Source organism: Olea europaea, chromosome 2 (genome assembly GCF_002742605.1).
Source record: "Olea europaea var. sylvestris chromosome 2, O_europaea_v1, whole genome shotgun sequence".
Taxonomy (NCBI): Eukaryota; Viridiplantae; Streptophyta; class Magnoliopsida; order Lamiales; family Oleaceae; genus Olea; species Olea europaea.
The window spans coordinates 21,962,199-21,979,975 of NC_036238.1; the positions used below are offsets into that span (position 1 = coordinate 21,962,199).

General features: G+C 30.9%; 1 protein-coding gene across 1 annotated transcript; it reads left to right on the forward strand.

Moving 5' to 3' along the window:
* Positions 1 to 11,723: 11,723 nt before the first annotated feature.
* Positions 11,724 to 17,199, forward strand: LOC111366663 (protein NUCLEAR FUSION DEFECTIVE 6, chloroplastic/mitochondrial-like). The gene is made up of 3 exons (XM_022987376.1): positions 11,724 to 11,952; positions 12,045 to 12,163; positions 16,721 to 17,199. Exons 1-3 carry the CDS (start codon positions 11,801 to 11,803, stop codon positions 16,738 to 16,740), a joined length of 291 nt encoding a protein of 96 aa, XP_022843144.1. The 5' UTR covers positions 11,724 to 11,800; the 3' UTR covers positions 16,741 to 17,199.
* Positions 17,200 to 17,777: the final 578 nt, after the last annotated feature.

Here is a 17,777-nt window from a genome sequence, read left to right on the forward strand (position 1 = left end):
GACATCACCATTGTGGTAAAGGTCGTAGTGCCAAAGGAATTCTAATTTTTATTTATTTATTTATTATTTTTTGTAAAGAAGAAGAAAGAAATTCTATTTTCTCATGTTGTAATCTAAAAGCTTAATAGTATTATAGAGAACCAACATATATCATTTAAGCCTCTATTTGGCTGCCAATTTATAAATGGTTTATAAGTTTAGTTAAAGTAAAATATTAATTTCAACAACATATTTATAACTACTACTCATTACATAAGACTTACTACTATTTCTCTTCACAAATAATTTCTAAATTTGCCAAAAGTGGGGCTAAATCTTATATTTTATAGTATTCTACCTATATTTTCCTATCCAGTAATGCAACACGGGTCCTTGAGTGTTTTCTCATTTAAACTACTGATTGAATTAAGCAAAGGAGAGCCTTTGCTTATTATCATCTCATGCTGCCTATGACATAAATTATTTTGTAAGTCCGATTTTGTATTGAAGTCTATAATCAGGAGATTCAGTTCTGCTATGTGTACAACCGGGGTTGACAATCCTGATTAACAATTAGACACATGGGAGCGGGCCCATGCTGAATAAAAGAAGTGTGGGTCCCCCCTCATGAGTGCATTGTCAACCGGGGTTGTACAAGAAGAATAATTCATGCAAGTTAAGCATCTCCATTGAGCATTATAAAACCAGCCTTAAAATTTTGCTTTATTTTCAGCAGAAATTTCTTCATGAAAATTGAATAACTTACACCTGACAGATCAATAGTGTAGAATAACTAAATACTTGGACTCGATTCCTCAATAATTAGATTAACTAACTTATGAAAACACCATTTGCAGAACAAAAATTTTAATCGATAGAATACACTCCATAATAGAACAAGCATCAGTTATGGAGTTCAAACTGAGTAAAAATCAACTATAAAATGAATAATTAAAAAAGGAAACAAATCTATATTGGAAAATTACCAGTAAGAACAATAGCTTTTACATCGTCCCTCGCCGAGGCCTCTGCGAACTTCTCCCTTAACCCCTCAATCACTGCAAAAAAAATAAAAAATAAAAATAAAAAAAATAAAAAGTAAAATCATTCTAATATATATAAACATATATTGCATCTATATGTTAAACAGTAAATGACTTTTTACGTTTTTAGTATACTGTCTAATTCTTAGTTTCAACATATGTTTAGGGAGTAATAGTTTCGTGGCTTACTTGGAATGGCAAGAGCATTGACAGGAGGATTACAAATAGTGATGATTGCAACGGCCTCATTGCCTACCTGCATTGTCACTCCCGCACTCGCCATTTCAGTTTCTCTGTTTCTTTTATTCTTGAATTAAAATGAAAAGAAGAGCTTGATCGTTTCTCCACTCAAATGTTTAGGCAGAGGAGGAGCAAATATATATAGGGCGGGTCGGTGGTGGGGTAGATGGGCACGACACGAGTAACTCGACCACATGGTGTGATACATGAGAGAAGTGGAAAGATGCCCTTCTGGCAATTTCCTAGCTGATGGGAAGAAACCGACCATGTGCTGCACAAGTGAGAAATGTCGAAAAATCAAAAATGGCTTTTGGGCGTAGATAGCAATTATTGATTTTAGTTTTGTTAGAGTAGAGAAAATGCCGATATTATGGGTAGAGATTATTTTAAAATAAATTTTGTAAAAGTAATTTTTTTTAAAGAAAAGGTAAAAAAATTAATATATATGAATTTACGAAAAAAATATTTTATTGAACATAAGTTTTTTTCCAAAAAAAATAAAATAAAAGGGTACAGCTATTTAGATCAACAGTTTTTATATATTCATCATACTCTATATTTATCCTTACTAAAATATTAAAATTTTAAAAATTTACTATGTCATCGACGTCATATTATAATATTGTTGTTGTTGAGTTCATTCATTTCAACACTATATATTCATACAAATTTTATATATTCATCTCACTATGATACATTACTGATACAATTTTAAAATTTTAAAAAATCACTATGTTCATCCTGATTACACATAACAGCAACGTACTTACAATTCAATAATTAATTATATAAGACAAAATGTTATATTTAAAATATAATTAAATGTCTTGTAGGTGTGTTATTTGCCACATGAATTGGTCTTTTATATTTGATTGACAAAAATTATTTTTGTATTCAATAAAAATCAACTTATTGAGGTTATGCATGATTTTGAAATAAAAAAAATTATATATGAATTTAAAACAAATGATAAAGTTCATATAGTTTAATTGATGCTAACCATGTTAGAGCTCTAAAGATGATATTTTATGATTATTGGAATTTTAATTAAATATAAATTCTAAAAGAACATAAAAAAAGGTTCATATGAATTTAATGAAAATAAATATGAGTGGATGAATTTAGAATGACATGTTATTATTTAATTTTAAAAATGTCTACTTAAAAATTTTTACATAAAATTAAAAATATAATATAATTATCTTTTTAAAAATATATGTATATATAAAGGCCGTGGATGTAAATAACGTCATCCAATTAAAATCACCGCAGTGGGAATATTTTTCCTTTTAGACAATTAATGTTCTGATATCAAGCAAATCAACAATAGTAAATTGTTTGAAAATCAAGCAAATCAAGAATTGTAAATGAACATAGGGTCGAAGAAAGTTGAATTGGTGATAAAAAATATTAAAAAAATAAAACATATAAAAACTTTTTTAAATACTGAAAATAAAAATAACCATCAAACAGGGGCTAACTAAGATAGTGAGAATAGCTTTCCTTTTAGACAATTAATGTTTTGAAAATGAGCCAACTCAGAAATTTTAAATGATAGTAGGATTGAGGTGAGTCGAATTGGTGATAAAAAAATACTGAAAAAACAAAACAAAAAATCTGTTTTTATGATTAAATTGGATGGTTATGAACTTATTTTAAACTATTTGTATTTCTCTTAATATTTTATGATTTTTGAAATGGCTTTAACAATTGCCTTGATTAAATCGGTCAAATCTATTCAACTTATAAAACATATACAAGAAGACTTTATTAGGCAGCCAAGGGTCAACCGTCAAAGTCAATAACACAGCAGCCTAGAAGTTGCTAAAAGCTTTCTCCATAGCTTAAAGTAAAAAAATTATTTTGTTTTTATGCATCTTTTGGTCAATAAAGCATGGTCATTGTCCTTTATGTATAATATATGCAAAAGACACATTTAACCCTCATTTGGGATGAATTAAAATCCATATTAATTTTAGTCAAAGTCAACAACTAATTTTAACCATACATTTTATAAAATTCACAACTTTTCAACTATACATTTCAACAAGTTTTACCAAAATTTACCAAAAATTTGATTTTAATTCCCACCAAATAGGAACTTAGGGTCCGTTTGGTAGGAATTTTGAGAATTGATTTTTTGACCGTTAGAAAAAAAGTGGGGTCCACATGTGAGAGAAGAAGTCAAAAATTACGACTTGAATAGTAAAATAACGGTCAAAAAATCAATTTTTTGAGCCAAAAAATCTCTACCAAACGGGGCCTTAATGTAGTGTGTAGATAGACTACAAAATAGAGTAAACAAATGGACTATAAACTCTTCCTATTTTATCTAGTACTTAGTCAAATATTTCGAAATTTGTAGGAAAATGAGGAGAAAGTGTTTAGATGAATTATAAATTCTTGTTAACTTTGTAAATAATTTGATAATTCGATATTCGTGCAAAAAGCAGAAGATAATTTGAGAACACTTTTGAAGAATATAATTATAATAATTTGACATTATAAAAAAACCAAAAAATGGTTGACATGATTTATATTCGAACACATTTGACGATAAAAATAAATGTTTAACCTTATTATAAGACTTTTCTAAGTGGCCATATGGGAAGAAGGAAGCATGAATATTCTTGTTGTCGATCTAAAATTCATGTTAGAAGATGAGAGTTCTCTTTGATTTGGTCAAAAGAGCATTCTTATCGAAAAGTTCAGATAGATCAACTCTTGATTCAATACCTCATCGATATAGTTATGAATCAGACCATGAGAGATGTTGTACGAAAATAATCATGACATGATAGAGGAAGTGTTCCCTTGATGTCAACACCGTCTAAACGAATTAATCAGAAAGACAATATGATGACTTATGCCACAATTCAAATAAATAGTATCATGATGATCCATCACGGCAAGACTCACCGATCAATCAGTTTCCTTCAAAAGGGCAATGACACACGAGTCAAAAATACTATAGATAGACATGTTTTGATAGTAAGCTTTCTGCTAATCTGCATAGAAGGACAAAGGTGAAATGTGTGAATGAGAAGGAAATCCAAACTAAAATTCTCTCTATGCAATTACTATACTTCGGAATTATAACACTCTTATTCAATTTAAATTTGTTTAAGTAGATAAAAAGTACAACGTTGTTTTTCGCCATCAACAAATACGATTTTGATTTTTCCCAAATACAACGACGAAGAAGTGAAGAGTCAAGAAGCCGTCATCTAATGAGAATGGCCCATTTTCAGAATGTAAATAGTTGAGGCAACTCTAGCAGTCCAAAAGTTTGTTCAACAATTGATGGTGCTTGTCATTTTCACACAGTGAGTCAATGAGTCCAATGCATTTCAATTCAATATGGCTAATGACATGAAACCATGCTAGGTGTACTGGTAAAGTTTCATTTTTTTTTACAAGTTTCCGCTCGACCTTTTTTCATTGGTTCTTGACAACACACACACAAAAGGAACCAATAAGGTGCTTGCAAACAATTCCCCTGTGCATGACCCCATGACAAATCGCCTAGCACATTTTTTTCCATTCGTTGTTTGCTTTAATTTACTCAAAACCTCGCATAGAAGAGTTAAAAATCACGTTTTACTTCAAAGAAAGAATATGTCTTTTTAATTCCTGTTTGAGCCCCATTATTTAAAATTTCAATTTTCATCAAACTCATTTTCAACCACATATTCTCCCAACAATATTATTTTACACGTAAATTTAAAATATTTTCTTACTTTTCAACCAAACATTTTCCAAAAATTCGCTATCACAAAATTTATTATGTCAAAAAATGGGACTCTGACAAATCCATAGTTCCCTTGCTTAAATATTGAACCATACAATGAGGTGAAATCGAAATGCAATGTAAGGGCCAATAGTAGTACGGTCAAATTGCTTTCAAAGTGTATTTCTGATTACTCCAATAGACCCCTTGCTACGAATAGTGTCCTTAAGAGTCGGGTTTGTTTTAAAGTGTTAAAAGCATTTTCTGATTATAGAAAGAAATAGTTCGCTAAGTCTGACTACATACTCTAGGAACGATACGAAGACAAAAAGGTATAATGCATCAACTTATTGAAAACGTTATCTTTAGACCAATTCACTTATCTCTCTATCTTTCAGGCTTTTCATCGAAATTTTTCCCGGTTCAAGTAAATTGGAATGCAAATATTGACCCAGAGTTGTACAGATTATTAGAGACTAGTGACACAACAAATCTTTAAAAGACAAAAATGCAAATACGACACAATTCAGATAACTCTTCGTCGCAAGACTCTAATATATATTTTCCTTTTTATAAATTAATTTTAGTAGATTTACTCTACACAAGCACTAGTTCCTACTAATCAGACTAATCTTTAGCATTGCTTTGGTTCATAATTGGCAACACCTCAGCTTTATGTCAACAATACTTTTCTTAACTCTATTACACTAACAAGAGGGGATTGACAGTTCCCTTGACCGAACACTCACAATAGGTAGGTAGGGGCCACTTTTTTTTTTTTTTTTTTTTTCAACACAAGCACTAGTTCCTACTAATCAGACTAATCTTTAGCATTGCTTTGGTTCATAATTGGCAACACCTCAGCTTTATGTCAACAATACTTTTCTTAACTCTATTACACTAACAAGAGGGGATTGACAGTTCCCTTGACCGAACACTCACAATAGGTAGGTAGGGGCCACTTTTTTTTTTTTTTTTTATTCCCACGGATCTCCATCTCACGCGAAAGGATGTCAAGGTTTCTATCAACAATTTTCAGTTAACTCAACTTAGTTTTACTTTTCTATAGACACCACTACTAATGATGACTTTAAATACATAATTCTCAATTAATAAATTTAAAAAATAGTACATTAGTATTAAATAATAAATAAATTATTTATTAATATTAAATATAGAAAATTACAATTTCATTAAGTCTCAATAAATAAGATCGAAACTAGTAAAACTAGAAATTTCTCTGGAATATTTAATTGCTTTAGTTTTAATTTTTGCAAAATATAATTCAATATATAAAACTTTGCTAAAAATAATATTCCATCTGCTTATTAAATAATTTCAAATATTATATACTTTTAAACATAGTCTCTTAAATATTAAACTTAATGGAACAAAAATTAATAAATTTATTAATAATTTAATATACTAAAATGTAATATTTTAATTATGGTGATTATATTGTCATCACAATTGTTTTTATTTATATCACACTTTTCTTATTTACTAAAATGACCATTTATAAAATGACTTAAATAACCACCATGTTTTACACATATTAGTTCTTTCACTTTCATTTTAAAAGGAGAATTGTACGGAAAGAACCGAAGAAAATAAAGCTGAAAAAACAAAACAAAAAATCTGTTTTTATGATTAAATTGGATGGTTATGAACTTATTTTAAACTTTTTGTATTTCTCTTAATATTTTATGATTTTTGAAATGGCTTTAACAATTGCCTTGATTAAATCGGTCAAATCTATTCAACTTATAAAACATATACAAGAAGACTTTATTAGGCAGCCAAGGGTCAACCGTCAAAGTCAATAACACAGCAGCCTAGAAGTTGCTAAAAGCTTTCTCCATAGCTTAAAGTAAAAAAATTATTTTGTTTTTATGCATCTTTTGGTCAATAAAGAATGGTCATTGTCCTTTATGTATAATATATGCAAAAGACACATTTAACCCTCATTTGGGATGAATTAAAATCCATATTAATTTTAGTCAAAGTCAACAACTAATTTTAACCATACATTTTATAAAATTCACAACTTTTCAACTATACATTTCAACAAGTTTTACCAAAATTTACCAAAAATTTGATTTTAATTCCCACCAAATAGGAACTTAGGGTCCGTTTGGTAGGAATTTTGAGAATTGATTTTTTGACCGTTAGAAAAAAAGTGGGGTCCACATGTGAGAGAAGAAGTCAAAAATTACGACTTGAATAGTAAAATAACGGTCAAAAAATCAATTTTTTGAGCCAAAAAATCTCTACCAAACGGGGCCTTAATGTAGTGTGTAGATAGACTACAAAATAGAGTAAACAAATGGACTATAAACTCTTCCTATTTTATCTAGTACTTAGTCAAATATTTCGAAATTTGTAGGAAAATGAGGAGAAAGTGTTTAGATGAATTATAAATTCTTGTTAACTTTGTAAATAATTTGATAATTCGATATTCGTGCAAAAAGCAGAAGATAATTTGAGAACACTTTTGAAGAATATAATTATAATAATTTGACATTATAAAAAAACCAAAAAATGGTTGACATGATTTATATTCGAACACATTTGACGATAAAAATAAATGTTTAACCTTATTATAAGACTTTTCTAAGTGGCCATATGGGAAGAAGGAAGCATGAATATTCTTGTTGTCGATCTAAAATTCATGTTAGAAGATGAGAGTTCTCTTTGATTTGGTCAAAAGAGCATTCTTATCGAAAAGTTCAGATAGATCAACTCTTGATTCAATACCTCATCGATATAGTTATGAATCAGACCATGAGAGATGTTGTACGAAAATAATCATGACATGATAGAGGAAGTGTTCCCTTGATGTCAACACCGTCTAAACGAATTAATCAGAAAGACAATATGATGACTTATGCCACAATTCAAATAAATAGTATCATGATGATCCATCACGGCAAGACTCACCGATCAATCAGTTTCCTTCAAAAGGGCAATGACACACGAGTCAAAAATACTATAGATAGACATGTTTTGATAGTAAGCTTTCTGCTAATCTGCATAGAAGGACAAAGGTGAAATGTGTGAATGAGAAGGAAATCCAAACTAAAATTCTCTCTATGCAATTACTATACTTCGGAATTATAACACTCTTATTCAATTTAAATTTGTTTAAGTAGATAAAAAGTACAACGTTGTTTTTCGCCATCAACAAATACGATTTTGATTTTTCCCAAATACAACGACGAAGAAGTGAAGAGTCAAGAAGCCGTCATCTAATGAGAATGGCCCATTTTCAGAATGTAAATAGTTGAGGCAACTCTAGCAGTCCAAAAGTTTGTTCAACAATTGATGGTGCTTGTCATTTTCACACAGTGAGTCAATGAGTCCAATGCATTTCAATTCAATATGGCTAATGACATGAAACCATGCTAGGTGTACTGGTAAAGTTTCATTTTTTTTTACAAGTTTCCGCTCGACCTTTTTTCATTGGTTCTTGACAACACACACACAAAAGGAACCAATAAGGTGCTTGCAAACAATTCCCCTGTGCATGACCCCATGACAAATCGCCTAGCACATTTTTTTCCATTCGTTGTTTGCTTTAATTTACTCAAAACCTCACATAGAAGAGTTAAAAATCACGTTTTACTTCAAAGAAAGAATATGTCTTTTTAATTCCTGTTTGAGCCCCATTATTTAAAATTTCAATTTTCATCAAACTCATTTTCAACCACATATTCTCCCAATAATATTATTTTACACGTAAATTTAAAATATTTTCTTACTTTTTAATCAAACATTTTCCAAAAATTCACTATCACAAAATTTATTATGTCAAAAAATGGGACTCTGACAAATCCATAGTTCCCTTGCTTAAATATTGAACCATACAATGAGGTGAAATCGAAATGCAATGTAAGGGCCAATAGTAGTACGGTCAAATTGCTTTCAAAGTGTATTTCTGATTACTCCAATAGACCCCTTGCTACGAATAGTGTCCTTAGAGTCGGGTTTGTTTTAAAGTGTTAAAAGCATTTTCTGATTATAGAAAGAAATAGTTCGCTAAGTCTGACTACATACTCTAGGAACGATACGAAGGCAAAAAGGTATAATGCATCAACTTATTGAAAACGTTATCTTTAGACCAATTCACTTATCTCTCTATCTTTCAGGCTTTTCATCGAAATTTTTCCCGGTTCAAGTAAATTGGAATGCAAATATTGGCCCAGAGTTGTATAGATTATTAGAGACTAGCGACACAACAAATCTTTAAAAGACAAAAATGCAAATACGACACAATTCAGATAACTCTTCGTCGCAAGACTCTAATATATATTTTCCTTTTTATAAATTAATTTTAGTAGATTTACTCTACACAAGCACTAGTTCCTACTAATCAGACTAATCTTTAGCATTGCTTTGGTTCATAATTGGCAACACCTCAGCTTTATGTCAACAACACTTTTCTTAACTCTACTACACTAACAAGAAGGGATTGACAGTTTCCTTGACCGAACGCTCACAATACGGAGGTAGGGGCCACTTTTTTTTTTAATTTTTTATTCACGCGGATCTCCATCTCACGCGAAAGGATGTCAAGGTTTCTATCAACAATTTTCGATTAACTCAACTTAGTTTTACTTTTCTATAGACACCACTACTGATGATGACTTTAAATACATAATTCTCAAATAATAAATTTAAAAAATAGTACATTAGTATTAAATAATAAATAAATTATTTATTAATATTAAATATAGAAAATTACAATTTCATTAAGTCTCAATAAATAAGATCGAAACTAGTAAAACTAGAAATTTCTCTGGAATATTTAATTGCTTTAGTTTTAATTTTTGCAAAATAGAATTCAATATATAAAACTTTGCTAAAAATAGCATTCCATCTGCCTATTAAATAATTTCAAATATTATATACTTTTAAACATAGTCCCTTAAATAATAAACTTAACGGAACAAAAATTAATAAATTTATTAATAATTTAATATACTAAAAAGTAATATTTTAATTATGGTGATTATATTGTCATCACAATTGTTTTTATTTATATCACACTTTTCTTATTTACTAAAATGACCATTTATAAAATGACTTAAATAACCACCATGTTTTACACATATTAGTTCTTTCACTTTCATTTTAAAAGGAGAATTGTACGGAAAGAACCGAAGAACATAAAGAGCAAGAGAAAACTAGAATAAAAAAGAGGAAGCTATGATTCACGCAAAGAAAGATCCATTCTAACTCTTTGAAACAGTGTTTGAAAAATTTTGCTCATTTAGCCCTTTTTTTATGTGAATCAAAATTAAATTTTCAATAAATTTCAATAAAAGTTGATGTCGTTGAAAAATTGTATATTCATAAAATGCATGGTTAAGATTAATGATTGATTTTGATGAAATTAAAAGCAAACAAGGTCTTAATAAATTCGAGTTTTTTCAATAAACACAATAGAACTATTTGTATTAGGTTTTCCATTCTTGTTAATAACATATATGCAATTTAAGTTTTCAATGATTTTACGATTATGGTTTTTAGATTTTTTTGAAGCGAAATTTAATGATTAATGTTAAAGTGCATTTTGATTTTTCATTATATTTTTGGTTAAAATAATTTGACATTTGAGAATTTGGAACCAATTGATTCAATTACATTGAATTGTGGAGTATACGTTGATGTCTTGCTCTGAATTCAATTGCCTCTTCATTGTGTGATTTATTTTATTTTACGTTAAAAAAAAAAAAAAAGAATTAAAAAGAGAGAAATGCTACAATGCCAGAGGAAAATTTCACATGGAGAATACACGCATTTCACAAATATGTGGGTCCCATGATTTTTGGGATATTTTTTTTAATGAGGTGGGAGTCATCTACTTGTGAGAGGTCTGTAAGAAGCCTGCGAAATTTTCCCTTAGAACTATAGGATTTCTTTTAAAACAATGAGGAGTAATATTGGGATGAAGAGCGCACAAAAATATTGTATTTTTTTCTTCATTTTTAATTTATTGAATTAGAACTATAATTGTAATTTCTTGTGCCGTATTTTAGTGCATTTTCATTCTTGAATTTTTTCTATTGTAATATTTTTTGGCTAAAATAATTTGACATTTGAGAATTTGAATCAATCGATTCAATTTGATTGAATCGTCGAGTATACATTCATATCTTACTCTGAATTCAATTATCTCCTCATCGTGTGATATGTTTTATGTTTTTTTTTTTTTTTTTAAATTGGATTAAAGCAACAAGAAGTAATACTGCAATGGAGAGTCCAAGAGTGCACAAAAATATTATATTTTTCTTCATTTTTAATTTTTATTGGATAAGGACTATAATTGTAATTTGTTGTATTGTATTTATTGAAAATATATTTTAATTTTGGTATGATTATAATGTGGTGTAGTGAGTAAAATTGTGATTTTAGTATATAACTACTCTTTTAATTATTTAACATTCTACTTATATATAATAAATAATAAAAGTTTCAATTAGTTGGAGGTTGAATTTAGAAGTTTCTATTAGTTGGAGGATCAATTTTGATGTTTACTATAGTTGGAGGATCAGGTTAGATGTTAATACTAGATGGAGGATCAATTTAGGTGTTAATAATAGTTGGAAGATCAATTTAGATGTTACAAATAGTTGGATGATCAATTTAGAAGTTTCCAGTAAATACAAAACTACTTTATAAAAGTATTTTTAATCAAATAAGTAGATTTCAGCCAAACGAGCCCTTAAGTGTTACTTATCGTCATTTGTAAACCCTCCGAGCTCGCTTTGCAGTCTCTTACTATCTGTTCTTCCTCTTTCTCCAGATGGCCTCTTCAAGAGTACTGTCCAGATTATCCTGTAGGTTACAAATTGGTGCTATGAAACTCCACAAGAATTCCACAATCTCAACGCACCCTTCACTCTTCAAAACTGCCTCTGAATCCTCCGTTAATAAGCGCTTCTCTCTCTTCTCAAGGTTAACGACTTATAGACTCATATATGTCATTCTCTGTCTATATTTTTGTATTTATTTAAGTTTTTTGATGCATTTTGAAATGTGGGTTTTAGGTTACCTGTGGAATTGAGTTGCGTGGAGACGATGATACCTTTGCACAGTGCAATAGCATCTGCTCGTTTGAGGTCAAGCTTGTCCCTTGAGTCCCAGAAATGGGGTTTAGTTCCTCAAGGTTTGCAATCTATTGATTTGCTTGACTGCATTTGATATGGCCATGTTTTTCATAAATGTCTACAAATGAAGCTTGAATTAGTTAAAATGGCAAGTGAAATATTTTTTACACAGTCGTGGTGTTTGACGCTACATTAGTTTTATCGACAATTTTCCGGCAGTCTTTTCGTTACTACCAGATTTTGAGATGAAACTTTCCTGGATTGGAATTAATTATGGCTTTGCATTGGAATCTATGAAGATGGAAAACTGGAAACAGCCACATACACATTGGGACACGTCAATTAGAATTCTTTAAAATTATACGTTATGCACTGTATTATATATTTGTTTTTGTGCTTTTTTATTTTCTTAATAAAACCTCAAATGTTATGAAAAATATAGGATTCTGTCGTGTATTCAGGCTGTGTCGAGGAAGTTTCCCGTGAATGTCAGAAATTTAAAAATGGAACATATAATACTCAGGATGCACAATTGAGGAGTGTTGGCATATTATATGTATCAGATACGGACATGGAGTGTCTGTGCTTCGTCGTGTAGACTCATCATTGGACCCTTGCACATGTAGGTGTCTATTTAGTCATCTATGAAAAAATTGGACAAATGATAGTATACTGACAAGTGTAAGCACCAGAATTGAAGTTTAGTCAATTGAATCTTCTATGCTTCTTAATTTTATTTGGTTGTAAAAATTTGTTTTTTGAGTAATTTATGAAGTAGAAATGCTACTTATCAACTGAGGGAGAAAAATGAAGAGAAAGGAAAAGTTGCTCTTACCTGGTAGACATAAGAGTAGGATTATTACTAAGGTCCATGATATCTTCTAGATTAGGAATATGAAAGATCTTGACCTATCATCTTCAATTTGATCTATATGATAGTCTATTTGTTTTTCTTTTTGTTGTCCGTAGTTCAGTAGTACCTAAATGATTATGAGATGAATGGATTTCTCAGGTTTAGTTTCATAGTCTCTCCTTGAGATAATTCTTACATGTTCATAGGTAACTGGTGTAGGTTTTGACTGTGTTAGTGTGAACTGGAAGAAGCATATGACAAATGTTTGATAAGATAAGGGCATATGTGGAATCCTATCCCAACGACATAAACTTTGCAATTGACTCAAGCTTATATGCTGCTTTCTGCCACCTTGTGACACGTAGACATGCAACTATATGCATGAATTGGGTTACAAGTGCATAGGTAAGACACAGTTAGTTTCAAATGAATAACCTGGTGAATAGTCACTACCTAAGAAGATTTTTCATCATGGAACATCATTCACTCACATTGTTATAATGCAATGTCACACTTGTGTCTGTTTATCTTTAGCGACGGTAATGAAATTCTTTTTCACTTCTGAGGTGCTCGACACACTCTCCTGAAGTTTTCCCATTTTTTACTGAAACGGTGTAGTAATGCTTCAAGCTAGAGAAAGTTTATATGTTCCTTTATCCTCTCTTTTGGAATCTCGAATGCATATTGGCTTGACCTGGGTTTTCAAGGCTTTGAAGAAGTAGGCAAATAAAATATCAACTCCAAGGTAAAAGTTTCCATGCATAACAAATATATTTTACGATAAAGGATGTTACTATCATTTTTTATGAACGGTTACTTGTATTTGTGACAGACTGGCAGTCATGTTACACTTACAATCACGCACCCCATCCATTCATGTTCATGATTGTTGCATCACACTCATGGGTATGATTGCAAGTGACTGAACCATACAAAATCACACTTCAAGTATATTTTCCAACATTTTAGTTAAAATTTGCCCTTTAGGTTGAAAATTATAAAAGCTTAAGTGTTCTACTCCTCTCTTTTGGAATCTCTAATGTGTAAAAATGGAGTGAGTTGGCTTTCCATGCTTTTGGGCAAGAGGGTGAATAAAAGCATGGAAATAACAGTAAAAGCTTCCGAGTAAACAGCAAAGCGTGGCTATTATACAATGAAAGATGCTACTATCACTTAGGGTGGACAGTCCCATGTTTCTGAAATTCCATTGCTTTTACGTGCTACATCAATTCACAAGTATGATTGTAATATGTGGCTGAATTTTTGTTTTAAATGACTAATGAAATTATTTCACAATTCCAAGGTACTGAATTGTGTAAATGCACTCTGTTTGAAATCCTTTTGCACATGATAATGAACTTTGCACTAGGGTTTCAACAGAGAGAGCTTATATTTTGAAATCTCAATAACATGTGACATTTTTTGTCAGTCCAAGCCTTTGAGCAAAAAGGTAAATAAAGCATCGAAGCTAGGGTAAAAGCTCCCTTGCAAAATGAAGCTATTTTACAATTAAGGATCCTATTGTCGTTCTCTCTCAATCGGAGCTCATGACGTTGTGTTACAGTCGTTGACACTCGTGGTTTTAATGGAAACTATTTTTTTTTTGAGCGACCGTACTATAATTCCTTTTCATTTCTGAGGTACTGAACTGTATACAAACTGATGGCTGTTATATAAGTATAAGCCTATTTAGGGTACCACGAAACCTTGAGTGTATGTTTGGTATGCACTATTGGACCGTAATTTTTGTTACTATCTTTAGGGGTGGGCGCGGGTTGGTTTGGTTCGATTCTAAAGAGAATCGAACCGAACCAAAATTTTCGGGTATCTAGTAAATGGAATCGTCGGGTCCAAATATAATTATGGAACCGTTCGGGTTCGGTTTCGTTCGGTTCGGTTCGTTTCGGTTCCATTCAGTTCTGTACTATAATTAAATTTTTTAACATTTATAACAACATTATAAAAATACTTACATTCAATGATTTTGGAATGTCAGAGATTAGTAGACTATCTTGTTCAAATGATCGCTACGGTCAAAGTTTCGGTCAGCGGAGGTCACAGCTTCGATCGGAGGTCACAGCGTCGGTCGACGATTGTATATGTTTTGGAATGTTAGCGAGGTTGCAAGAGTGGGTGCGAGAGTCGAGACAACGTTATGCACTTTATTGTAGGTGTTTAGGGTTATTTAGCGGATTGGATTTTGTTGGGCTAAGAAATGATACAATAAAATGGGTAATTGGGTTAAAAATTAAAAAATTAGAAATGAAACAAATTATTGGGTCAAAAATTTGGATTTAGAAATTGTTAATTTGTTTAGAAACAATTAAAATTAAAATAATTTGATTTACTCAATATAAAAAAAAATTAGAAAGATTCAGTTCTTCGGTTTTCAGTCTAGAATCGGGAATCGAACCGTACTCGTTGGTTCTCAATTCAGATATCCGTTCGGGTATTTAATTTGACAAGAACCGTTGGGTTCAGTTCGGTTCGGGTTCGGTTCGGGAGATTTGCCCATTCCTAACCATCTTAGCTACCTACCATACATGCCATTAGTTTCACAAGCCAGTAATCATTGTAGATGTTAGGGGTACTTTGAGGAAGGTCATTTTTGGCCTTGTCCGTCTTTTTCATGTGTTTCCTTGGTTAACAAACAAAGAAACAAAAAGGCTTTGGCATTGTTAGTGCATCCACCAGATCTGCAGATCTTAAATGCCAAGGACCACGTATTTAGCTACAAACATTAATTAACTTACCCGTATTGAGTGAACTTTGTGGTTATTATGTGTGGAAATTTTCTCTCGATTCATCCAAAATCTAAGAAAACAACTACTTCAAGCAAGTTGTGTGCTGTTTGTCGTTGGTTATGGTAACTACATTTTCTAACCTCTGCCTCATGCTCCCATTAACCCCTATGAAATTGGTTATTCATATTTCTATCTAAGCAACTACTGCACAAATGAACTGTTAACCATGATTGTATCCTGTTTAACAATTTTGTATTCTATTTTTTCAGTTTCAATTATGTATGCATGCAGATATAATCACCTTACAATTTATACTCATTTTAACTCCAAAGCACAGAGTTTCCTGTTTTATTGCTTCACATTACTGTAGGAAAACAATGACCACCCCAAATGGACATTGGTCACTAATCGTTCTATTTTATGCTTGAAGTTGCATGATCTTGTTAATACATTGAGGTTTTGTTGAGGATTATGTTCTTAAGACTGAAGAAGTTTCTAATTATTTCAATAATATGGTTGTTATAGGGCTTGTTTGAGCCATATTATTTTAAAAAAAATACATTCTTCAACAGTGATTAGACATCATTTCAACCACACATTCTTCAATAAAATAATATGACACGCAAATCTAAAACATTTCCTTATTTTTTAACCACGCATTTCTTATTGTTTGACATAAATAATTCATTTTTTTCCTAGAATGTGACTCAAACATGGGCATCAATTTGGGTTAGAGTTAATAACTGATGATCCGGACTTGTCCTTTTAGTGACAATGGTTTCGTTATACTGCATGATTTATTCTTGTTATTGCAGCTACTGTAATTTGAAATATTGCAACACCCTTCAAAAATCAGGAAATAATTTGCAATATTTGAAAGCTTGCTGCATCAATAAGCACTCTTAAAGTTTCATGATTTCTTTCTCTGTTTTTCTTTTTTTATCCGTCATTGGGTTTTAACATAAGACGCATTGACTTCACATCTGGGTTATCAATTCTTCCTTTTCGTAATTTTGCAGGCATCTCAATGCCTTTATGATAGCCTCTTCAAGTCCAGTCCATGTAAGACTCATTTCCGATGGATAGGAATGTAGGTTGCAGTTCTCTTTGCTGACTTCCAATGCTCCAAAACCTTCAAATGTTTTTGCGAACTTGTAATAACATGTGCCTGAATGGAGGTTACTGACTGGTTATTTATCTTGCTACATTTGTTTTTTATTTCATATTTTGTATTATGGATCTCCCTCTAAGAGTTACAATGAAGGTTGATGGACGTACATTGACAGAAATGAGGCAGAATTTTTTTTTGGCATTACATTTTGTATCTTCAAAATGCTGTTATTGTTAATGTTGTTTTCAGGACCTTGACGCTGAAGAAATGTGTGGTAGATCCATGCCAATTGGCTGGCTTGTCTTGGCTATTAACTTTCTTATGTTGTCGTCAACAGTGGCATTATTCGGAGACAATATCTAGTATTCTTTAGTGTGTGAAAATTTAGTACTCACTGTCATTGTATAATTGCATGTATTACTGATTCAATTAAGCTCATGTTTTGTTTCTATTTTCGAAAGTTCATTTTTACTCAAATTCATTCTTAATCATACATTTTACGAGATCTACGTCTTTTTAACAAATATCGGCTTTTGGTAAAAATTGATGAAATTTGAGATTGAAAAGTTGATAAAAATTGTAATTATTTTGAAATGTGTGGTTGAAAATGAATTTAAAAAATGTAAAAAAAAAATGAGATTTATGAAATGGAGGTAAAAAGGGACTAAGAATATTAAGATTTTTCTTTTTTCCTTAACAAAGATAAAATTTAACAAGACAAGTTTAGTGACTAATTTGAAAAGAGAAATTATCAGTCCAGGTGGAATAACACTTCTGAGAAGATGGGTAATAAAAAAAATTTTAGGGAGAAATTTGCAAGGAGCTTTCTGAACTTTTCGCGTAGTGGTTTTGATTCAATGTCATCGTTAAAATGTGATCTAAGATAAAAGTCAGAACATGAAGTCCCTGTTTGATTCCCATTACAAAGGAAAATTAATGGGGGGAATAGTGTTTTTTTGAAAAAT

Coding starts and splice junctions, on each gene's coding strand:
- LOC111366663 (XM_022987376.1), top strand. CDS start 11,801: ATGGCCTCTTCAAGAGTACTGTCCAGATTATCCTGTAGGTTACAAATT. Junction 11,953..12,044: donor CGCTTCTCTCTCTTCTCAAG/GTTAACGACTTA, acceptor TGTGGGTTTTAG/GTTACCTGTGGAATTGAGTT. Junction 12,164..16,720: donor ATGGGGTTTAGTTCCTCAAG/GTTTGCAATCTA, acceptor GTAATTTTGCAG/GCATCTCAATGCCTTTATGA.